The sequence below is a fragment of the Cuculus canorus genome, chromosome 9 (assembly GCF_017976375.1).
Source record: "Cuculus canorus isolate bCucCan1 chromosome 9, bCucCan1.pri, whole genome shotgun sequence".
Classification (NCBI taxonomy): Eukaryota; Metazoa; Chordata; class Aves; order Cuculiformes; family Cuculidae; genus Cuculus; species Cuculus canorus.
The window spans coordinates 11,918,508-11,943,076 of record NC_071409.1 but is presented as its reverse complement, the minus strand read 5'-3'; the positions used below and the strand labels follow the sequence as shown (position 1 = coordinate 11,943,076).

Genomic DNA, 24,569 nt, shown 5'->3' with positions numbered 1-24,569 from the left:
AGCTGTGAAGCAATGAAATCAAGATTTAGCCCAGCTTGCAGGCACCCACCTGCAGTGCTGCACACTGCTCCAAACTGAAACCATATCCATGACGCAGTAACTCGATAAAGTTCTACAGAGTGCAATACGGAAGTGAGATGATTTCCCCCTCTATGGAGTTATCTGCAACTAATATTCCCTCTTACTGTATTAACAACAGCTAGAATATGAACATTTGATTTTATACTTGTTCCATATGAATTGCACTAGCTTGTGCAGACCCTTTTTCCAGACAGAAATCGGGCAATCACCAGTGCTCTCTGATCTCCTGTTTTGCTGACATGCATGGTAATCAAATGGCAATAAGGAATAATTGCAGGGTGATAGCAATCAGAGCATTACTACACAAACTCAATATGTGCAGAGTGCAATAAGCAAACAAGCTACACCCTGTCCTGCCCTATATTTCATGTTGAAGCTATTGCTTTCAAAGGGGAGTCACAACATGAAGTTGAAATAAGAACTGATGAAAAGTCTATCATACAAACACCCACATTAACACTGATTTGTACACCTAGACAAAGAACAGGCTAGCTCTAACAGAGCCTTGACGGTAGCTCCAGCTAAAGGACATATGGTAAGTAAGAATCAAATACACTGCACTCAGTCTTAATCTAATTTACAGTGACACAACTCCAAGGGAGATGAGGATCAAGTATGAATCAGATCACAGAATTTGCCAAGGTTACCTCCCGCATTAATCCAGCAACCCAGCCCCTGGAGAACAAAGGATTTTACTTCTTTCTCTGCCTCATCAACCTGGATCCTTTGCCTCTGAATCCTGAAGGAAAGTTTACCTATAAAGGGCTCTAACTGAGCAAAAAATAAGGAGTTGTGACTACTTTCAGAGCCCAGAACATGCAAACCGAGAGGATGACCAATCCTCAGCCATAACTAGTTCCGCCATCAGCTGCAGGAAATAAAAGCATCTAGTGTGTGCATCCAGTTCCAGCTCCCAGCAGGTGGTTTGCTATCTCAGGTTGAAAAACAGACAAACAAAAAAAAATAAACCAACCAACCATACCATCAAAATACGTATCCTCTCAGGTATCTATAATGGGGAGAAAAGTGAAGAACGATTTCCAGTATGAGAATTACCTGTGATTATCTGCTATTACCCTAATTGCTAGTAATAAAACCATCCAGCAACATGGTTCATAACAGACTAAGGCCCCAGGAGCACTAACAAGCGTCCCAAATTCCCAAGGGATGTAACAGATATCACACTAGTAGCCACCTCCATCTTTGCTGTATGTCAGATGGACAGAGTGCTGCCAAGGATGAAAGCAGGAAGCTACTGCATTCCCAGCCAAAAAAATTCTACCCCAAAACCCCTCTGAACAGGGAAAAGCCTGATCATCCTTATTTTCCGAAAGTCCCAAGATAAGGCCCAATGGGCCTGATTCCTGGAATACGGTAAGTCAGTCTGCAGTTAACTACAACACAGTGCTGAGATGGGCAGAGAGGATTAGCTGCCATCTCTCCAACAGGCATCACAGCAGCCTTGATCAGCTTTTTGAGGAACTTCAGGTGCCCCACTCACTAATGGTCATAGAGTGCCCTCAGGAAACACTACACAGGGGATGGCATTCACATACAGCGCTGCAGGGCATCTGAAACCTGCCAGGAGTGTAATTTCCTGTACCGGAGATGCTGCAGGGTAACACCATCTGTATCCTCGCTGCGCAATCCAGAACATTGTAATACACGCTCCACATAGTTCAAACAGCCCCAGCCAGTCAGCCTGATTTCAGCCTGTAGCCACCTTAGGTGCACACAACTCACTAGTGTTTCCTAGTAGGATACTATTGTTACTTTAAACAGCAGAATTTATTTTATGCATGCACATGATCTGTAAAAACTATATACATTTATTGCAAAAGAAGCTAAGGAAAAAGAATCTGCTTTTCAGCCTCAGTCTCTCTGGACAACATGGGAACCCACCATGCTTGCCTGAACTTCGTCTTCCATGGTGTCACTTGTTTCCTGAATCCTGTTCCCTTTCATACCCTCCCCAATCCTTACTATCAGACTAATTAGAAGATGAGAGCAATCACACTGTGAACTCTGCTTGTTCTGCTTTCCCAGAGCCAGGAAGTTAAGGTTTTCAATCCCATGAGAACTGAAAACATTCCCTAAAAGGGAAGGTATTTTCTCATGTGAGATAGGGATGGGAAACATCAGAGGAGCAGATCAGAAGGAAGATGAGTGAAGCTGGAGGTTCCAAAGGGGCCAAAGCTGTACTCTGGCCATTTCAGAGGGGCAGGACTGAGATGGAGGCCCTGGAGCAACACCACATTCACTTCCAAGTTCCTCCCGTTGCCTGCAGAAAGGCTGCCTGGGGCACACACCAGAGCTGCTACTTCTGACCCAGTGAGAGAAGCCCAAGCACTTTGTGTTGCTTTTCCAAAACATACAAGAGACCAGTTATGCAGCTCTGCTCCACTGTTCAGCCTGGAGAAGACTCCAAGGAGACTTTATTAAAGCCTTTCAGAGACACCTGGAGTTCCTCAAAACACTGATCAAAGCTGCTGTGGTGCCCGTTCAAGAGGTGGCAGCTAAACTTCACTACTCGTCTCAGCGCTGTGTCAAATTGTTACCTGCAATTAAAGGGGGCTTTTAAGAGAGATGGGAAAAAACTTTTTAGCAGGGCCTGTAGCAATAAGACAAGGAATAATGGTTTTAAACTATAAGAAAATAAGTTTAGACCAGATATTAAGAGTAAGTTTTTCACAGAGGGCAGTGAAATCCTGTCCCGGGTAGGCCAGGGGCGTTGGAGGCCCCATCCCTGGGACATTCACGCTCAGGTTGGACGGGGCTCTGAGCAACCTGATCAGGGTGAAGCGGTCCCTGCTCGCTGCAGAGCGATCGGACACGACGGGCCTCACGGTCCCTTCCAGCCCAACCCACTCTAGGACCCTGCGGCTCTAAGGGCCGCTTTACCCCGCACACCCGCTCCCAGGTCCGGAGCGCGGCCCTCAGCCTCCGGGGGCCCCGAGGGCCGGTACTCACGGGCAGGGCCCGCCGGAGAAGGCGGCGGAGGCCCAAGGCGAGACAGCGCCCGCCGCCCGCCAGCAGCACCGCTGCGCCCAGCACCAGCGCCAACATGGCCACCCCACCTCAGCCAATCAGCGACCTCGCTGCAGCCAATGGCCCCGCCGCAGCCAGTGGACCCGCCCCTCCCTCCAGCAGCCAACCACCGCCGCCGACTCAGCCAATGGTTGCTGCCCCTGCCCGCCAGCAGCCAATCAGCGCCCCAGCAGCAGCCAATGGCCAGCGCCCCCGCCCCCGCATCGGCCAGTCACCGCTTCCCCCACCGCCCCAGCAGCCAATGGCCGCCCCCGCCTCCACCAGCCAATAGGCGCCGCCCGTGGCCGCCGCCGCCCGCGCCGCAGCCAATGGCGACGGCCGCCCGCGCCCGCCCCGCGCCCGCCCCCGCCGCGCCCCGCGTCTCGCGCCGCTGCCGGGCCCCAGCGCCATTCAAACGGCGGCGGCGCGCGGCGGGCCCAGGTAACGCGCGGGCGGGGTCGCTGCTGCCGGGGCCCGGCGGGAGGGGGCGATGCGGGCGGGGCCGGGAGCCCCGCGGCCCTCCCTGCGGGATCCCTCACCGAGAGAGAGCGGCGGGGGCGGTGGCCGAGCTTCCGGATCGGATCAAACCCCCCCAGTGGCCGCGGTGGCGCGGATGGAGCCCGGCCCTGCCCCACACTGGGCGTCACGGGATGATTGGGGTGGAAGGGACCTTGGAGATCATCCAGTTCCACCCCCTCCCGTGGGACCAGGCCGCCCACAGCCCATCCACCAGGCCTTGAGCACCTCCAGGGAGGGGCAGACACAGCTTCCCTCGGCAACTTGTGCCTCACCGCCCTCATCGGGAAGAATTTCTTCCTAATATCCACTCTAAATCTTCCCCCTTCCAACTTAAAGCCATTCCCTCTTGTCCTATCACTCCATGCCCTTGTAAAAAGTCCTTCCCCAGCTTTCTGGTGGGTGCTGGGTTCCTGCTGTAATAAAGGAGGTCGTGGTTTAGCTGGGGATCATTTTTTGTGCCCTGGAGCCCTCAGCGCAGCAAGGACAGGGATCTGTCAGAGCGAGTCCAGAGAAGGCCACGAGGATGATCCAAGGGCTAGAGCACCTCCCATACCAGGACAGGTTGAGAGTTGGGTTTGTTCAGCCTGGAGAAGAGAAGGCTCCAGGGAGACCTTCGAGCAGCCTTCCAGTACCTAAAGGGTGCTACAGGGAAGCTGGAGGGGGACTCTTCATCAGGAAGTGTAGGGATAGGATGAAAGGAAAGGGGTTTAAGCTGAAAGAGAGTAGATTTAGATTAGATTTTATTAAGAATTTTTTTACTGTGAGGGTGGTGAGGCACTGGACCAGGTTGCCCAAAGAAATTGTGGATGCCCCTTCCCTGGAGGTGTTCAAGGCCAGGCTGGATGAGGCTTTTGAGCAACCTCATAGAGTGGAAGGTGTCCCTGCCCATAGTGGGAGAAGTGGAACTGGGTGAGCTTTAAGGTCCCTTCCAACCCAAACCATTCTATGTTTCTATCAATATGACTGAAATTAACTTTCTGTACTAACTCTTGTTCTCGAGGTGTTTTCAGCCCATAGTGAGTTTAACGACGATGCCTAGTGCACAGTCCAGCACCACCAGTACTTAATTACAGAGAAATATATTTTTAATAACATGGCTGAACCAGCTGTAAAGCCCAAGGATTACTTTGGGAACATGTAACATAACATCACCTGTGACTTGAAGTTGTGTTTTAGTTTAAAATTATTTTGCATAGCTCACTTGAAATGATATATTTCATGTGAGTACCTTAGTTTTTATCTGTTTCAAAGAATGCACTTAAAGATGCATTGAAGTTGACATTGCCTCTCTGCTTGTCAGTTTACTTAGAATCTTTTTCTTTATTTAAAAGCGTCTTAAGATGTTTGAAGGTTGAGCTATTTATCTCACTAGGAGGAACTGCAAGGGGGAAAGATGAGTTCCTTTGGACTTTATTTTCTTGTCAAAACACGTGGAATCAGCATGACTTACAAAATAATTGAGTAACTAAAACAGAGGTGCTATCTTGTATTGCAGAGCTAAGGGAGAACAGTTTTGGTGTTGGTAGAGTTTGCTGATTGCAAACATGTTGGCTACCAAGCTGTCCCGGCCTCTCTTGAGTTTCTCTGTGAAAGCCCTGAATTTCAAGGACCCAGGGAATTGCTTCAGGTAAGAAACTTGGTGAAGAAAGAGTGAGATCTTGAGTAAAGCACACATCGAGGGCTCGTTTGATTTCAGTGGAACTCTTTACGAAATCCTCGGATGATTGAGGTTGGAAGGGACCTCTGGAGGCCATCTGGCCCTGCTCAAGTAGGCCTCTCTAGAGCTGGCTGCCTAAGACTGTGTCCAGGTGGGTTTTGACTATCTCTAAGGACAGAGACTCCACAGCCTGCCTGGCTTCTCTTCCAGTGCCCAGTCATTGAGCTGAGCACAGAGGACATGGACTCTGTGTGCAAGAAAAGGTTTGCAATGTGTTTTATTTTACTTGGACAATCATCTGCAGTCGAAAGAGGGTTGAGTAGAGCATTAATTCAGTGTCAAACAAGGGTTTACTTCTGAGTATCAGCAAGTAGGCCTTGTTGCAGTGCAAGGAACTGTTGTGTATTTCTATGACTTCATTGAAGAGGCAATGAATCACATGAAATGAGAGAAAGTTGAGAGGGTGGGTTTTAGTGAGAACTGGAGGTGGGCTGAGTAATAAAGCTCTTTTTTTCTGAACATGAACAGAAAAGTGCCTCTCTGATTCCAATTCCTAGCTCTGAGAAAAACCCCACCTTTAGTGTTGATATATGATAAGAACTCTACTAGTCCAAATCCAGAGCAAATTGAGTACTTTCACTGTTTTTGCTTTAGAGTGGAGTTCCCAAACAATGATGTATGCACCACTAATTGTATATAAGCCATTTAAAATTGGCTCATGGCCTGCTAAGCAGGAACTGCCGCCTCCAGTGTTGTTCTACTGCTGTTGATAGTGGTGTCCACACCATCAGTGTCAAAGGTGGCTTCTGTAACAGGTAATTATAGAGCCTGAAGATAGCTGAGCTGTTAGAGATTTCCTGTGCAAACAGACATAGGCCTTTTATCTCCTGTTTGTTCCACACAAACCAAAGCTGGACCAGCAGGAGTCTGCTGTAGCCTTAAAAACTCAATGCATTGATTTTTGAGAAAAGAAATTTCAGCATGTTCTTTTTTTCTTCTTTTATTTTGCTTACTCTGTATCTGTGCATTTTGTGCTCAGGGCAAAAACGTGTTGTGTTTTTTGAAGTCCGCACAAGATGCTAAACCTGAAATGGAAATCCAACTGTTCATCTAACAGGCAGTGTTGTCACTATACTGGTATCCTAATGCACTGAGGTAGCATTTATATACTTATTTCTTCAAGCTGAGGATGGCCTGTTTTGGTGTAACTGAACAAAAGCGAATGCATGGTTACAAGCCCAGATTCAATTTGAGGGCCATCTGTGCATTTTAAAAGTTTCAGTTGTGGTTTCTAGAATTCAGTCATGTGGAATGACAAAAATGGCTCACGGTGCATTAATGTACTGGGGGGGGGGCCTCATATCACACACGCATCATAGCTGTTTCCTCTGATGACATTCCTGCTGATCAGCAGCTGGCATCTGTTTTATGGCCTTGCCTTCAGGTCAAGGTAGGCAGAATGTCAGGTAGTTATTGTCTACAGGTTATTGTGAATAGAGGGCAACAAATCAATGCTCTGCAGTGAAACAACAGGACCAGACATGACACTGTAAAACAAAAAATGAGCTCATGTAACTAAAAGAAATGTTATAAATGTCTCTGGGCACTTTGAGACGCACCGAGAAGCTTATTGTTGAGATAAAAGCTCCAGGCTAGGATTGTAGGTCAGTGATGTTAATACAGACTTTGCCTGGGGACTGACTTCTGGAGCAATTAAATTGGCTGTAGCTATTTCAAGAGCTAATTTAACTTGTGACACTCCAAGTTAGAATAAGAGCTAAACTTTTGCAGTAAGGTAAGGGGACACCATTGCCTGAATATAAATCAGCTCCTTTCCCATCTTGTTCAAAGCTTCTGCCCTAGCAGACCCTTTTTCTAGCCTTGTTTTCCCAAGATACAGCTCTGAGGCCAGAGATTGTGATTCAGTATAGCACAGGTCACCCTGTGAACGCCTGTGATGTCTGGGCAGGAGATAATTTTTAATGATTATGCAAATTCACTTAGAAGATGGAAGAGCAGCCTGGAAGATAAGCTCTCCCTGAAGGACAGATGTTGTTAGAAGTGGCAGAGGGCAGATGAATTTCAGCAAGTCTAGGGGCAGGCCAGAAGGTTTGGGGGGGTATAATCAGTGTCCAAAATGAAAATGAAAAAGCCGATACAGTCCAGAGAGGTGGCTGGCAAGAACAGAGGTGAGGGTCACTCCGGTGTCTTGTCTAGGCTCAGTTGCGATGAATGGTGGCAAGACCCGAGACAGTGTGCTGCTGCTGGTAGTGTAGTTTTTCTAAATAACTACTTACACCCTTTGCTCTGGTCTGTCTTTGTGAACATGGTTTGAGTCAGGCATAGTGTATAGAGGAGCTTCAGATCTGCTTGGCAGGTGTTGCTCAAAGACACAGTGTCACTTACTTTAAACAGTTGAAAAGAGAGGATATAAGACATAGGAGTATCTAATGGGTAGTCACTGCAGAGGAGGAAGTGTCATTCAAAATGACAGAAGGGTGGAGATGTGCATAAAGCAGTGAGATGGATCCAAGCAAATGTGACCTTAGGCAATGCCACAGCAGAATACTTTCATCAGACAAATAAATAACTTCCTATACCCCAGCTTTGTGTAACTCTTTAAGTGAGAGTGTTGTTGCTGTTGGAAATGAAAACACTGTACTGCCCATTTTGTGGGTGGAAGCAGCTCTGTTCCTCCAAACCAGGAACTATTTTAGAATTCTTGGTAGTATCCAGACAGCTTCTATAGCTGGAAATAGCATCAAGGTCTTTTGAGAAACAAATGTTTCATACTGTAGGAAACAGGCTCAGACTAAGGAGAACTGTAGAGTGAATTCTGTCTTCTCAAATGACAATCTACATAATGTACATAGGCAACACTACTTTCCTTTTCATGTATATACTGCAGCACCAGGAAACGGACAAGATGTTCCATGCCTGATTGTTCTGCTTGTTTTTTTTTTACTTAACAGACCTGTGCAAAGATTTTGCTTCCCTCTCCTGTCTTCATGTGGCAGCCGCTCTTATGCCAGTGAAGTCGATCAGGTGAGTGTGACTGTGGTTTCCAGGAACTGGTTCTGCTGAGCTGGGGTTTTAAAATCCCTGATGCCTGCTGACCAAATACTTCTTTCTGATTTGCTAGAAAGACTCCAAGCTGGACCTCTCCAGCATACTCTACATTCTTTCCGAGCACAGAGCTTCCATTGACGTAGCACGATACATGCTGCTAAGGATGGAAATAAACAATCAGACTAGTGGGTTTTTTTCTATTTTTGGAACTCACTCAGCAGATGAAATCTTCCACCTTAGAGCAGAGGCAATTTGCATGACCATTTCTCAATAAAGCAGTCTTTCTGTACAAGGGTTGTGTAAAGAGACATGAATAAATTGGTGTGTCCTCACCTCCTGATCTGGAGAGTGTCTCTTCTGTAACAGCCCTCCTTGAAGGTGCTAGCGTTCCATGAACAGTGCCAGGCAAAAGAAAGGGGAATGTTTTGCCCTCTTGCCTGCCCTGTGGCACAGAGCTCAGCACTGTAGCAGTGCTAAAGCATGCACATCTTGCTTTATAACTCTGGGACACAGTCTCAGAGGAATTCAGATACGGCCCTTGCATCACTGCTGGGCCTCTAGTGTGACCCTGGTCAGTCCCTGTGTGTGCTGGGGAAAGCCAAGTTTCTAGTTTATTAAAAAAGACAAATTGGAATGAATTGCAAGTGCTCAGTGTGTTGCTTAGCTGTAGCTATGTTGCTGCACATGCACTTGTTGCTGCTGGAATGTCTGATACACCATGCAGTTTTTAACATGTTGCTTAACTGCTGCCTCTCTTTGGCTTAAAAGAAGGGATTTGGGGAAGGAAAGAGATATACTTCTATTTAAATTGTAAGTTGAAAAATGAGAAAAAGAAAAAACAACGAAACAAAAAGACTGATGACCAACTGGTCTTAATTTCAAATATGGAACCAAATTGATTCTGTTTAGCTTTTAAAACCCAGCGCTAGGTAGTTTACGTGCTAGAGAATGATGCAGGAGCAGTCAGTAAGGTTAACTCATCTTTTCTTCAGTCAAGCTATCTCCCCCATGCCCCACAGGCTGCATGGAACAGAAGAGTGAGCTCCTGCCTGCTTTAAACATACAGGAACCATTCATACTGAAGGGAAAACGTGTCTTGGGAACTGTCTGGTATATTTGCAGATTTCAAGATGGATGTGAACTGCCAGAGAATGGTGGTTTGCTTGGTCTCTTTGCCTTGGGAACCCGTTGCCAGAGGTGCTGAACTTGTCTTTGTGTTAGAAGACAGGGATCCTGCCTCACTGGGGTGATTTTGGTATGAAACTGTTTCTTTTCTTCAGAAGGCACTGGGTGGCAGTAGCTGGCAAGGAGAGTAGAGAACGTCCCTAGAACAGACTGCTCCTGGCCAAGGGCATAGTTTTGTTCTGTGTGCTCCCAATCACTGATTTCAAATACTCAATTTCAGTGCTTTTTGTTCTGATTTATTTTGCAGATTGGCAGCAGAGCGGTGCTTATAACAGGTTGTGACTCAGGGTTTGGATTTGCTTTGGCCAAGCACCTGCATTCCAAAGGCTTCATTATCTACGCTGGCTGCCTGCAAAAGGTAGGGAAAACAAAAACTATTCTTCACCTGTGGTGTGTGCACAGACACATAGCAAATCCAATCTTTGTCTCCGCTCTGCACAGCTTTCTGCCAAGGACAGGGAGGATGGTTAGTAATCCAAAGGGAAAGACACGAGTGCTGGAATTTCGTAGAGCATAACCTGGTCTAGACCAGAATCAGGTCTTAACAGCGTCTAGGGAAATTCTTATTTGAATCACAACATTGTAGTCTATTCCATATCTGATGGACTGGAACCCCAAATCTAATTTTATAGGCTTATCCATAAGCAAATTTTGGGATCAGGTTGAACCTGGACCTTTGGCCTTGATGTATACCAAGCCACCAGTGATTTTATTGCACGTGCTATGAGCGTATTTTTCATATGTTCATGAGTACAACTGTGCCTCAGAGTGTTCTGAGGGTCTCTTGAAATTGCTGTGAAGGCCATAGAGTTCTGCTTGTGCAAATGAGTGCAAAATTGGGCCACAACTAGCTTAGCAATGGAGCTTGGAATGCTTTCCAGGAGTGCTCTGTGTGGCAGTCAGAGATGCCTGGTCATGAAGAATAGGAGAGAGCTTTAGCCTCTCCTTGTGAAGCCTTAACCTTTTTGAGCTACGTGGCCATTTCCCAACAGAAACAAACTTACTCCTCAGGATATCCTGGGGTGTGTCAGTTATTTTGATCCTAATCTTTTAGCTCATGTATCTGATAGATACTTAAAGGGAATTTGCCAGGTGTTTTTTAATGTTATTAATGTTCAGTGTTATCTTTCTGCTGTTAATTTTTCCATTATTACTAAGTTTTGCTTAAATTTTATTTTTTTTTTCTGCTGCGTTTTTTCGAAAGACAAGTTTGTGTTTCGACAGTTCTGCCCCTTGTGGAGTCCCAGCTTTGGGTCAAGGGTTTGTTTGTAAAGCTGGGCTCCCTCTACAGGCTTCGCAGAAGAACAAGGCACATCTTATAAAATGCTGCTTTTCTAACGGTGTCAAGAAGAGAGAGAGTAGATGAGTACTTTTTTTGGCAGATGTTTCTACTCAGCTTTTGTAACTGAAGATCAACATTAGAGAATATAAGAAGTTGAAGACTTAAAAAACACTTTTTAGAAAAATAGCTTTTAGAAAAATATCTCTGTGTTGAAAGGAGCCATAAATTTCAGAGCTGCAAATTTACTTTTGGGTTTAACTTCTTCTGTCTCAGCTGCCAGAAAGACCTGATTTTCAGTGAGCATGTCTTTAACTGTCACTGAATCCTCTCTTCCGTTTCAGTGTCTTCGGCACTCATTCTGCTGAATACATGTTAGTGGAAAATCTTGGCCTCTGAGAAATTTAGCGTAAGCTGACATGCAGCAGCATGCCAGAACTTTTTAGGCTTTGATCAATGTTTATCTCCTCACCAAAAGTCGACAGAAAGCTTTGCTGTATCACTGTGTAAATAGATATTGCTTCTTTAGCTGGACTCACATCTGATATTCCAAACCCCGTGTGACTACAGCAAGACTGGTAACAGCAGTTCTCATCCAAAAAACACTATACAAAGCCAGAGCTCCGTAGTTAACAGCTTGGCCTCTTATGTGTCTTCGGGCCCTATACTTTATGTAGAACTGCTCTGTAGGACTAAAACAACTCCAGGAGACTGAGCTGATTTTTCATAGTACCACAGGTTATGCTAGCAAAACCATAAGCGGAGTTCGGATCAGAGTGTAATTGCTGCTCGTGCAGATTTTAGGGGTACAAAAAATGTGTTGTGTTTTTAGATACTAGGTAAAAGCAGAGGTAGAAATAAGAAGCATCATCCTTTGTTTGGGTGTATTTGACCTAGCCCGAACAGAGAGGAAATGACTGTGAAATGTCAGTGTTATTTTTCACGGGACTGTTTTTCACAGCACACCTGCACATGGAAGCGTACTCCAGGTTGGGGAGCCATCGTGTCCTCAGAGTGTGCACTGTTTTTAGGAGTGTCACATCCTTACTGCAGACTAAAAATATGTGCAGTGCTGACTCTTCATTGGAAAAGGTTTCCGAGAGGGGCCCGATCCTGAGTGCCTGACTGTATTTTTACTGAAGGAAACCTGAGAAAGGTGTTTAGAGTCATGACTGAGGCGAGCCCAAGGCTGGATCTATGTGAACAGTGTGCTATTTCTTCCTAAAATTTTCACTGGCAAGTATATTCATGTGAGAGTTGTGTTGATGCTTCATTGTCAAAAGACAGTGGTAGGTTGGATCCAATGAATGATCACGCTGCAGCTGTCTTATGTTTTCCTCTTTAGTTAGTAGCCTGGGGAGCCAGCTGACATAAGATGAAGAAGGTATTTTTCCATTAGTATTTGTTACCAGTGGACATATGCGATGTTTGTCACGGCTGTCAGGAGCGTGGTAGACCCCCTGTTTGCTTTGCTTTGTGTACTCAGGCCTCTTGAGGCTTGCAGGAGGATGAGAAGGTAGACATCTGAGCAAGCCAGCGTGCAGGCCAGTTATTGTAAGGCTGAGCAACAGTGCTGAGAGCCACAGGGTGTTACCACTTCAGGAGCACACTGATAAAGATAACAAGCTGAAGCCATTGGCCCCCAAGGGGTGACCGTGGAAGAGGAAGGTGAGGCAGAGACATGCTTTTTCAGTATGCAAGAGCTGGGCCCTCTTGCTGTGGGGACAGTGGACAGCGGACCGTGGGGCTGACAGCAGAGATGTACTGGTCTCTTGGTGTAGCATGAGAAGGTAGCTCTGCTGCTGCCTGTAGGGCTAAGGGTTGTCGATAGGCTGCATCCCATGACAGGAGAGCATGACAAAATTACAGTGTGCCTGACTTAGACACTGCCCATCTATCCTTTCTGAAGAGCTGAGGGAATGGCCTTATGGGTCTGGGTTAATACCCAGAGTCCAACTCTTGGCCAGCGTCACAGCTCCAAGGGTCCGTGTCTGAGCCCCCAGCGGTGTGTTGGTGGTAAGGCAGGATGGACATTGGCTTGCTGAGCCAACCCTGTAAGGGAGGAAGAAGAGGATGGTGTGAAGGTCCCAGCAGAGCTTATGAGGCCTCTGAGGCTGGTGTGTTGTTATGGCCCAGAGATTTTGTAGCACCTCGCAGACCTCTGATCAGGGGAAGAAAAGCCTTGGCTTTATTGTTCTTCCTCTTCCCTTTAGTCATATCTGCTATTTCCAGTGGACTTGCATGATTACATTTGCTGATTCCCTGTCGGCATTCCCACAGTGCCACTTGTGTGCTTTTCAAGGTTTTGCTGTGCAGAGTGGCTTGGGCACCACAGTGCTTTTGAGTGAGCAACAAACTTAGCACAAAACCCTGATTTCAATCAATGTGGAAAAATAACCTGCTAAGCTGTGTATGGAGCTGACTGCTCCATTTTGTATGCAATGTGCTTCCGTGTGAAGAGAGTGCAGTAGATGCTTTCTCCTAAGGACAGACACTAATGGGTATTAGTCTGCAGTGGAATAAGGAAGGGTGGAGAAAAAGACAGAGGAGACATCAGGTACTTAAGTTACTGAACTGTCTGAGCACAGTGGATAAGCCCAAGGATGAGAGCAGCCAGGAGAAGGTTTTTTCAAAGGCAGGTGGCAGAGAGACAGGGGGATGTGAGGCCACCTCGTGTGGTATATAAAACGTGGTGTCTGAAGGGAATTCTTGCTTGGGATTCAGGCTGCAGAGATGAGCACCATCTCACTGGCAGCTGACTGCTGGAGGATTCTGACAGGGAGTACCTGTGGTTGGAGGTGTTTAGAACAATGTAATGTCATTTGGAAGACAAAAAACCAGCCCTGCTGTGAAGATCTGGCCCATTCCAGGTTAGAGGAAAAAAGCTATCCAAAAAAGCCTCATCAGTCAGGAACGAAGAGCACTCCGACTGCTGGTGCTGAGACACTGAGTGGAACTGGGGGGTTCAGTGGTGGGGGAAGAACGGCTGAGTGGCCGTCAGATAATCCTGTGGGACACACTCCATAGCTAGGCTGATAATGAGGACGAAAAGACGTCTAATGAGGGATGATATTGAGGAGACATAGGGTGCTTCTTACAGTGAAGACAGAGAAGTTTTCCCAAAAAGTGACTGTTTTCAGAGCTAGACTTCACCATCCTCTACAAAAAGTACCCTGGAGTAGCCAGCACAGTCCAGTAGCTTATAACCATGGGAGTGACTCAAGGATAGTCTCAAGTGATATTAATATCCCATATCTGTCCTGGAAGCACTATAGCCAGACTTCACTGCTGCAAAAGGACATACTCTCAGTTTGACAGCCTCATTGCTGGCAGCATCTGGCCCCTGTGGAAGGCATCTCAGAGCCCGGCTGTAGTGAGCTGGTTGGGCTGGGAGTGGGTATGTGTATTCTGGGGGAATCTGCTCTTCTGAGCTGAGAAAAAAGAAGCGGACATGGGAAGTGGAAATGAGAAAAAGCTCGTGGGGAGAGGCAGAGAAGAGAGCAAGCTGCTGGAAAAGATGCTGGGGGGAGTTGCTAACAGGCAAGCTGTCCAGGCGCTTGATGATCAGACTCTGCAGTCTGTTGGTGTCAGTAGGTAGGTTTCCAGGCAGTGGGAGCTGTATGCATAGATAGCTGAAGGGAGAGAGCAGTGGGCAGGCAGTCCATCTTCTAGGACTGTCGCTCCCAGATCTGGCAACGTGACTGAGAAGCACATGCAACGTACATGTGCAGCCACTCACCAGCTATTTTATACCATACCCCCACCAAGCTATTTGCTGTGCTGTGTGTACAAGCCAAAATGAGGATGGCAGCACATTGCCACACTGCAGCAGTGCTTGATCTCTGGAGCTTGTACTGGGCAGGAGTTGCCTTGCTGGGGCAGATCCAGCTCTGGCTGCTTTCTTGGTGGTTGAAGCAGCGGACTCAGTGGCAGGGCTCATGGTCAGAGGGAGATGCTCGAGCAATGGTGTTTGTTCTATAGGAGCAGCCCTGTCTGTTCCCCTTCCTTATTGTCCTGATTATTCTGTGACTGCCCTGTGCACTTTTTTACTTGATTTGATGACTGCCATGCGTTTGATACTACTCACAGCTCTTAGGCCAGATTCAAACCAGCACTTTCTTCCCCTCTAGGACAAGGGAGTGGGTGGCTCCAAGGATCTGGACAGCATGAACAGTGATCGAATGAGAACTATCCAGCTGAACGTCTGTGACAGCAAAGAAGTGGACCGAGCAGTAGAGCACGTGAATAGCAGCCTGGAGGACTCAGAGAAAGGTAGGTGGATGCCGGGGGCGTCGAGGTCACACAGTGGCAGGAGCTCCCCCAGCTGGGCTCTGAGAGCATTTTCAAGGCATGTTTCAAGAGCTGAGCATATACGATTGAAAGGCACAAAGCTTTGAGGAGCAGCAGTGCTGAGCAGATGGCCTGTTTCAGCGTTGTGCTGTGTCAGAAAGCATATTCCCGCTTATGACACAACAACCCCATGCAGCGCTATGGGTTTGGGGAAGAGTGGCTGGAAAGCTGCCTGGCAGAGAAGGACCTGGGGGTGTTGGTCAACAGCCAGGAAGGCCGATAGCATCTTGGCTTGTATCAGAAACAGCGTGGCCAGTAGGACCAGGGAAGTGATTCTGCCCCTGTACTCAGCATTGGTGAAGCTGCATCTCAAATACTGTGTTCAGTTTTGGGCCCCTCACTGTAAGAAAGACATTTTGGTCCTGGAGCGTGTCCAGAGAAGAGCGACGAAGCTGGTGAAGGGGCTGGAGAACGAGTCTTGTGAGAAGCGGCTGAGAGAACTGGGTTTGTTTAGCCTTGAGAAGAGGAGGCTGAGGGGAGACATTATCACTGTCTACAGCTGCCTGAAAGGAGGTTGTAGTGAGGTGGGTATTGATCTGTTCGCACAAGTGATAGGTGGTGGGACAAGAGGGAATGGCCTCAAGCTGCACCAGCGGAGTTTCAGATTGGGTATTAGGAAAAATTTCTTCTGCTAAAGGGTTATTGGGCACTGACAGAGGCTGCCCAGGCAGGTGGTTGAGTCACCATCCCTGCAGGTGTTTAAAAGACGAGGAGATGAAGTGCTTAGGGAGATGATTAAGTAGTGGACAGGTACGGTTGGGCTTGATGATCTCAAAGGTCTTTTCCAACTTAGTGATTCTATGATTCTAAGGCAGCATCTACAAAGAAAACTGCTTCTCCCCTAGCTCCTATAGGGACATTAGCAGAAATCAGGGTGGTGTTCAAGGCCTTGGGATTAGTGCTTTACTCCTGTGCCCTGATGTTTATTGTGACTTCGTTTATGTTGTAAAACCTGGCCAGTGCCCAGAGGTTGAGCATTAACAATGGAAATGTCTCCCTGAAACTTTTGCAAAAGAAATGGAGAGGTGTTGCAAAGGATTTCCTATGAAGCCAGCTGAGTGTCATGAATGCCACTAGAGATATCACTATATAGTACAGATTTCAGAGTTCAGGGGTAACTGTAACTGACTTTTTTAGCCAACCTCATTCTGCTGAGGTGATGACAGCAAATTCTGCTCAGTACTGTGAAAATACTGGTTGCTCATGCGTTCCTGAAACCATTCCACCCTTTGATGAACTACATTCTTCCCCTAAAGAACATTCACACTTCAACACATGAAAGTTGTTTAAAAGCAGAACAACCACTAATGTTTTATTTCGGATTTTGCATAAATATTTTTCTTTCATTTTTCTTTATCTTTAATATTTATATATGGAATTTGTGTGTAAATTAAGTTTTTAGCCCTGTATTCTCAAGCATAGGCTAGCATGAAGTTGCCTTTTCTGAGCTACTTCTGAGAACACAGATCTGGACACAGTCAACAGATAACAGTGAGTTTTTCTAAACAGCAGAGATAAGCCATCCCAGACCTTTCTCAGTCTGTTTCCTGTGCAATTAGAATATTATATGACTTGAGTTCGTTTTATTCCAAATTCCTTTTAAGTCTCTGTTTTCCCTGCCAAATGAATTGGTAGCTTAAGTTATTGCCATCTCGGTTGCAGCAGAATAAAATGGAGAGCCCATGGCGTAAGTGCCCACACGTGTCCACCCATGCCCACATCCCCCTTACAAGCATTGCAGATATTCTGATTCTTATGGTGACACAAGGAATTTTACTTTGAAAGAGTTACTCGTTTTTTACAAGGTCTTTCCTATTCTTATTATTTGCACTTAGAGACTTTATTTTGCTTCTTTTAAAAAACTATGATGGATAAAAAGCGAATGGCAAGGAGAACAGCTTAGATGAGGCTGCTGTTCTCTGTTTGCTGGCTCAGAATTTCCCAGGAACCCTTATTCATGGTACTTTGTGACTTCAGCGTTGGGCAGTACAGGCAGATCCTGACTGTGGTTATATTTGCTCAGGAGACTGAATTTCACTCTGGACTCTCTTCTGTCTGGCTTCCATCACTACAAACTATAACGAAAAGCTCTGTTGTGTGGTTCAATAATCTATGAGCAAGGCCTCAAGCTGCTGTTATTAGTCTCACAGAGAAAAAGCTTTCTGCTTGATCTTGTCTTCTAGGGCTCTGGGGGCTGGTTAACAATGCTGGGATCTCCACATTCGGGGAAGTTGAGTTCACCAGCATGGACACCTACATGGAGGTAGCTGAAGTGAACCTGTGGGGAACTGTGCGAACCACCAAGGCTTTCCTCCCGCTCATACGGAGGTCAAAGGGTGAGTGATCTCCTCCCGACTGGCACTTCTTGGAGCAGGTCCCTTATCCTGTCCCATCTCCTGCTGTGTTAGAGGTCAGGAGGTCTATTACATTTCTCTCTGCACCATTGGTCACCTTCACACCTTTGCAGACAGAACATGACCTACAGCATACACAAAAGTGACAGTTTTCCTAACCACTCTGAGTCACATAGTGAGGCAGCAATCCTGAAATCCAGTTATGGTTTCTCTTTTCCTATCTGTCCTGCCTTCTCCTGCAACATTGTGTGCAAGATCTAATCCATCATGCCTTCATTTACCTGTTCAGAAGTTGCGGTTCACCATAAATCCCAGTGCCAGGAGCAGTCTTCTCCTCTATACAAAAGCCAACTGTGCCAGTGCTGGCAGGGTGGGCAGCAGCAGTGTGCTATGATGTGCTTCTTGGAGGAAAGTTGTCAGCTGTGTGCTGTGTTGCCTGAGGAGCTTGTAATTACTGGAAGTGGGGTTTATACAGCAAGGGAGCAGAGACCCGGAAGCTTGCACGGGTCTTGGCACAAGGAGGCAAAAGCTTTCCTGTACTGGGGCCATCTACCCAGCTAAATCAGAGTGTTTTTTGCTTTTGAGACATCTACAGACATTAAGAATGTTGTCCTGTGCTGCTGAGCCATCCTTTTTCCCACCGGGCAGGCTCTTTCCAGCTCCTCCTGTTTTTCCTGAGGCACTGAGCTTTGCCTGTTCCCTCAGGTATAACGAGCCAGGGAGCACAAGCAGTGGTGTTGTTCTCCTGCCTGAAGGCTGTTGCATAGGACAGCAGTGGTGGGACAGAGCCACGAGCAGGTCTGCCAGACAGCCTTCAGGCGTGTGCAGCGGGCGGGTAGATGCACATTTGGGAATCTGTTGTGAGGGGTGTCAGGTGCTGCTCTGGATCAGGAACCGCAGCTCAGCTGTGCTTTGCCTGGCCTCTACCTAGGTCGCGTGGTGAACATCAGTAGCATGATGGGTCGGATGGGCAGTCCTGCCCGCTCACCGTACTGCATCACCAAGTTTGGTGTGGAAGCCTTCTCCGACTGCCTGCGGTACGAAATGCAGCCCCAGGGAGTGATGGTCAGCATTGTGGAGCCTGGCAACTTCATAGCTGCCACCAACTTGTACAGCCCCGAGCGGATCAAAGCCATAGCCGACAAAATGTGGGACGAGCTCCCGGAGATAGTGCGCAAAGACTATGGCAGGAAGTACTTCGATGAGCAGGTCAGCAAGATGGAAACGTACTGCAACAGCGGTTCGACAGACACCTCGCCAGTCATCGAAAGCGTTGCCCACGCACTCACCTCCACAGCCCCCTACACCCGCTACCACCCCATGGATTATTACTGGTGGCTGCGCATGCAGATCATGACACACATGCCTGCTGCCATTTCTGATCGGCTCTATGTCTATTGAGGCCTCACACTCCCAGGCTACCCAGCTGGGAAATTTTTTTCAAAGAAAGCGTTGTACACACCTCCCATTAGTCCTTTCTAAATTTTTCTAACCTCATTTCAGAGTACTGTATTTTAGCACTGTAGGTTCATTTAAACATCTGACATAACCTAAAGGGCAGTAATTTGCAAGGGATGCTTCCTAGGCAGGAATACACGATGTTTGTGCAGGGACATTGAGTCTTTGCTATTTATTTCATATAATCCTTTGGGTTTTTTCACCTTGAATATCCGTCCATCGTCATTATTTAAACTGCAATTGCTCTGAAGTGTTTTCAGAATAATTTATGCCAATGGGGAAACACAATCTTCAGAATTCCTGCCTAGGACGCAGCCTTCACACCATAAAACAGCGGCCCTCCATGCTGTAATGGCAAACCTCTGCCTCCTGATGACGGAGTGTCCAACAGACTTTTCCGGGCCTGGTCATAGTAGCCCAAGGCTGAATGAGACTTCTTTAATTTGGGAATCAGAACTCAAAATGCTGAAACTGAGCAACTAACCCTGTCCCTTTCTTTTTTAGAATTATACTGAGGAAACCTTAGAATAAAGGAACCAGTCTGCTTTTCTTGCATTCTTTCTTGCAAAGGAGTTCAGCAATCTGGGAACTCAGTCCTGCAGACCTTTCCCACAAGAGTTTCTTACTCCTACAAGCATTCCCATGAGTGTGAGCAGCTTTGTGCACAGGACTGCAGGTGTCAGGATTTGCCTGTAGTAGCATTAGCATTTCTCTTCTCTTCAACAGTAACTGAATATTGACTCCAGATTTAGTTTGGAGAAGAGTTTCACTCCAGCTCCTGTAATTTGTGAGGATCACTGCTGAGAAGAGGGAAGCAGAGAGGGTTAAAGTCACATCAGTGAATGCCATTCTTAACAGGGACCTCAGAGTTACAGTGAAATATTTGTACAGCACCTGGCACAGAAGGGCCGTAACCCTGACCGGGGCCTCCAGGCACCTTTGCAGTGCAGGCAATGGCAATAATAACTTTCAGCGAAGGAATCACTGAGCTGAAATACATCTAACATGACATAAATCTAACAGAATGTCTGTAACAATAGCATTAAGAGCAGTTTCATTTCTGAGATGGTTGTTTACATGTCTGAAAAACATTTGATTTGTACTGTAAGAAAAGAAAAGAAAAAAATGTAAAAGAGCTTTTCATAGGGAATTTGGAAAGAGTTAATTTTTTTTAAGCTTGAAAGGCAAAACTAAAAAGTAATTGAAATAGCCATTGTTAGTGAAGTTAAAAAGACGGGATCTCATGTGCTGTAATAACATACTGTGATGTGATCAAACTCCTTTGGCTTAATGAACATATGCAGGAGTGGTAACAAACTTCAGAGGCTCCCTCTCTTTGTTTTTTAAAATATTTAAGGTGAAAAGTTCATATTCTTTAGTGGTATTTTTTAATTTCGTAGAATCATACAATGATTTGAGTTGGAAGGGACCTTGAAGGTCATCCAGTTCTACCCCATTGCCATGGGCAGGGACACCTCCCACTGGATCCGGTTGCTCACAGCCTCGCCCAAGCCCACCAATTTGTTGAGGTTCATGCCTGTTACATGGGGCTGCATTCAGAGGCTGATTGCAGTCTTGGGTCTTACATGTCCATATTGGATAGTGCAGGAGTTCTACACGAGTACCAGATGTATCCTGCATCTTGTGACAAATACACCTAACCCCTGCACAGTGTTCATAGCTCTAAAGCTGGCATCTGTACTGGACTCCCTCAGATTACAAAAGATTATTATGGATTATTCCTAGGGAGCAGGAAGAGAAACTGAGCTCTGAAGAGGCGGGGGAGGTGGCGGCGATTACAAGTCACTGACAGACCCCAAAGAAAACCCTGGAGAGACTTGTCAGCCTCCAGATCTTTGTGAGCTTCTCCAGAGTCCTAGCGGTGGTGGCTGCATCTTGTGGTGCAGGGTGTGTTGCCTCATCTTCCAGCGTGCAGAGTTCTCTTTGGAACAAAACACAAGCGTATGAACCACAAGAGACCCAGCAGGCACAGGGACTAACACACAGGGACTAACGCACAAAGCAGAGCAAAACACCTGGGTAACAATGTTTGCTGCAGGTGACTGAGCAGAAAGAGCCTTTACAAGAAAAATTCTTGTAGTCTGAAAATGTAGCCCTAAGGTGCTAACACAAAAAATCATGTAATTCTGCTTGGGATGCCAGCTCCCAGTTTTACACTGCTGGGGCTTAATACAGATGTCAGTGAAATTAGATATGGAAAAGACTGAATGCGCAGCTGAGTTATCTCAGTCTAGCTCAGAGACCCCTGAGAGCGAACGTAACAGACGTTTAACTGTACCACATTCATTCCCAGCCAGAAAGCTAAAGCCAAACAGTGATAACTGTATTCATGTCTACACTGCATCTCTTCTAGAGTCGTCTGAACTCTTCTCCATGAAGTACCCACGGAGCTCTGAAGCTGTGCCACCGTGTCAGGGCTGGAGGAGGTGCAACGGTGCTGCTACTCTCCAGTGTGATTTGTAGGGAACTGTGTGGCTGTGTACAGTGGGGAGGCAATGGCTAGGGTGCTCCTGTGCATCACGGCTGTTCCTAGGTTTCTGTGCAAGTTTTCCTTACAGCAGGAGAGTTTGGTAGCTGATCTGTGGTCAGGAGGTCAGGAAGCCGGCTAGTTTTCATGCTGGGATCTTGGCAATCCCACGATTTCAGGGTTTACCCTGAGAAGCGCATTAAAAGCTAATCCCCTCTGGGTTTGCATGACTGTGCTTGCCACTCAGTGCACTCCAGGTCCTGCCTGCACAGTGCCACTGCAGCTCCTGGAATAGCTTCAACCCACAAAGTTTATTTGAAAACTAAAAAGAACAAAGCATAGCAAAAAGGAGTTGGCCCTCTGCGCTCCCAGAGCTGCCTCAGTGGGAGCTGTGGAGTCAGTTCACAGGGGTACCCACCCCTGGGGTCTAGTCTGATCCCAGTGGGCTGGAAGAGAGGGCTCTCTTCCCAAATTTCCTGACAGGCAGAGATTGTTGGCAATGACAAAACAGATCTCACCAGGCAGCATCCGTTGGGCAACCTGAAGTTAAAAATAACTCCTTTGGTGTGGTGGGAGGCCTCAGAGCTGGGGTAATTTTAACTACATCTGCTACATCTTGTTCTCAGCCTTAATGAGGAAGTCAAGTCCTACCCACTTCAGAACTTTTTGCTCCTAGTGAGGCGGGTGGTGAATGCTGCATTTGAGACCAGCATTGAGTAACCCTTTATTGCCGTATTGTCTGTGTGAAGTGTGCAGGGGTTTCCTGGGTAAATGAATTCATTTGTCAGCCAGGAACTCGCACAGCTTTGGGACAGGTGGTCCCAAGCCCATGCCTCCGCTCCCATGTCCTGGCAGAGGTCTGGCCCAGGCTCCCTCTCACATCTCAGCCCTGTGAGTCTGGCTGAGTCTTGCGGTCCTGGCCTGGCAATTCGGAAACAGAACTGCTCAGAAAAGAGGAAAGGACCACTCCTGTCCATGCAGTGTTAAATAGCTGAGCATGGGGCTTCTCACCCATTTGGATTAAATATAACAATTAAAGAGATACTCAGTATTGGAGTGGCTTAGTTGCTGAGCTACAAAGTCAAACCCTGTTTGTACTGAGATTGGACTGAAGACAAGGAGCCTTGCAGCAAAGCATATGTGCAGCTGCTGGCACTTAGTAGACTATAGCTTCGAAAAGAAAACATCTTCCCAGCAAACAAGAAGGGAATCCTAAGCACAACTCACACACGATCTGGTGATGCCTCCTTGGGGAGGTAACACTCAGGAGCACAGCACTGGTTTCTCTTCCTTCTTTCCCAACAGTGATGTGGGGCTTGCTGTGCAGCCTTAGGGTGCTGCAGACTTAAAGTGGTGCTTCCCTGTGCTGGATGTAAGTGCTGGCCTGGTACCACCAAAGCACCGAGCAGTGGGTTCTTCCTTACGGTACATGAGTGCAAGAAGTGGGAGATGCCAGGACCAGGAGCAGCCTATGCACGGGTCACATAGATGGCAGTGCCACCCCCTGCTCATCACCAGCTGTCACCTGGCCATTGCAGCCCTCACTGGGTGGTGGTGAAAGGGATGCTGTGGTTGTGCCCAAATTTTGTCAGTCAGCTTGGGTACCGCACTCTGTCAGCTGGACAGACTGACTGCCTGGAGCAGGCTCACCACCACAAGCTGCCAGCAGAGCAGTGAGGGTTGTGATGGCAAACAGGGAGTCCCAGCTTGGTCTGTGTTACTGGAGACTTCCACCCACCACCACGCAGAGAGGGACATGCAGTGGCAGAGCTGCCATTCTGCAGCTCCCCTGCAGCCAGCAAGGGCCAGGCAGAGGGAGTCATCTACCACCCTTCTACCTTCCAAGGGCCCCAGGACTTCAGGACTGCCTGCAAAATGGCCAGTCTGACTGCTCTGACTCCATAGCCAGAAGGCAGCTCACAGTGGTCTGCGGAAAGCGTAGGGTTGAGGAAATGTAGGTTGCAATGTTAAAAGAGTTTTTGCTAACACAGTGTTTTGTTTGCTACTGAGTATGGTTATTTGAAGATGGCTTTTCGTCAGCATCTGTCCCCAGTCACAAATGCATCTCTCACTCTTTCTGGGGCTCTGCCACCACAATGAACTAGAAGGGAGACCAGACCTGTCTGCAGGTTCCTCCTGTCATCCTCTCCCTTCCCTTCCCCTGCACTAGATTGTGTAATTATTTGTGTGATGTGGGACATCTTTAGTAGAAAAGCTTGGGGGACCTGTCCTCACCTCCCACGAGTCCTGCGGAAACAGAACTCTCCCAAAATGGGGGTGCTCTGGTTTCACAGGCATGCAGGAAGCAGGTCATCCCACCTGCAAACCGGTTGGGATCAGGCTATGGTGCCAAAGAGCTGTGCTTTGGGAACCACAGCCTCACTGCAGCCACCCCAGACACTTGCAGCCCTTGGCATTTCTGACAAGCTTCAACATGCCGGTCTCTGGGGTGTTGGCTCCCATCACTGCTAACCTCTCCATAAGCGTGCAGGGCCAGGCACTAATGAGGGGTCATGTCTCTCCCAAGGGGAAAGAGGACATAGGATACTGAAATTCCACTCCTGGGCTTGCACAGGTATTCATCCATGCGCACAAGCTTACTTTATTTTCCAGACAGAATTGCAAGTTGGGAATTAACAAGAGCCTGCACTCCCCGTCCCCGAATCCCCACACACCAAACCCCCAGAAAGCTCCTTGTCAGAGCTGGGGGTAAAAGTGTAAATGTCACCGTCTTCATTTCTCTCTCAGCTGTGAATGTCAGAGCAGTAGAGTAAAAAAATGCAGTAATATCCGGAGTGATGGCTATGGTGTTATTTCTGACTTCGCCTGGAGCAGGATGGATCGTAAATCTTGTGAGATAACATGTTGCCACAGCGACTTCCAGCCAGTTTTTCAGGCCTTTGTAGTCAGAATGCTGCCGGTGAATCAGCCCACCCAGGGCTGGGCATTGCTTGTGCAGAAAACAGTTTCTGTTGTACCTGTGAACACAGAGTGAGTGTTCACTGCTTCCCCTATCGTGCAATCTTGGAGGTATTATGGAAAACCTTTCTAGTACCCGATCCTCAACATGGTGAAAAGGGTGTATCTGTTGTCACAAAACTG

General features: G+C 47.3%; 2 protein-coding genes across 3 annotated transcripts in view; one reads left to right on the top strand and one right to left on the bottom strand.

Annotated features, from left to right (window-relative positions):
• Window positions 1-3,923, bottom strand: part of LOC104063450 (D-beta-hydroxybutyrate dehydrogenase, mitochondrial) — a 21,014-nt gene extending 17,091 nt beyond the window's left edge. Inside the window, exon 1 of one of the 2 annotated variants that reach the window (XM_009565626.2) lies at window positions 3,648-3,923. In XM_009565626.2, the coding sequence (XP_009563921.2) occupies window positions 3,648-3,908 (261 nt within the window). In that variant the 5' untranslated portion in view covers window positions 3,909-3,923. Of the gene's footprint in view, window positions 1-3,051; window positions 3,191-3,647 lie in introns of those variants that run through there. The other variant, XM_054074911.1, reaches the window with a different exon arrangement.
• BDH1 (3-hydroxybutyrate dehydrogenase 1) lies at window positions 3,441-24,569 on the top strand. Its single transcript, XM_054074912.1, has 7 exons — window positions 3,441-3,549; window positions 5,123-5,254; window positions 8,257-8,329; window positions 9,786-9,896; window positions 14,948-15,089; window positions 17,351-17,503; window positions 18,453-24,569. The coding sequence occupies exons 2-7, from the start codon at window positions 5,172-5,174 to the stop codon at window positions 18,920-18,922; spliced, it is 1,032 nt and encodes a 343-aa protein (XP_053930887.1). The 5' UTR covers window positions 3,441-3,549; window positions 5,123-5,171; the 3' UTR covers window positions 18,923-24,569.

Excerpts from the sequence above, each read along its gene's own strand:
- BDH1 (XM_054074912.1), top strand. The coding sequence starts at position 5,172 with ATGTTGGCTACCAAGCTGTCCCGGCCTCTCTTGAGTTTCTCTGTGAAA. Across the intron at positions 9,897-14,947 it reads ACGCTGGCTGCCTGCAAAAG|GACAAGGGAGTGGGTGGCTC; the intron begins GTAGGGAAAACA and ends CTTCCCCTCTAG. Across the intron at positions 15,090-17,350 it reads CCTGGAGGACTCAGAGAAAG|GGCTCTGGGGGCTGGTTAAC; the intron begins GTAGGTGGATGC and ends CTTGTCTTCTAG.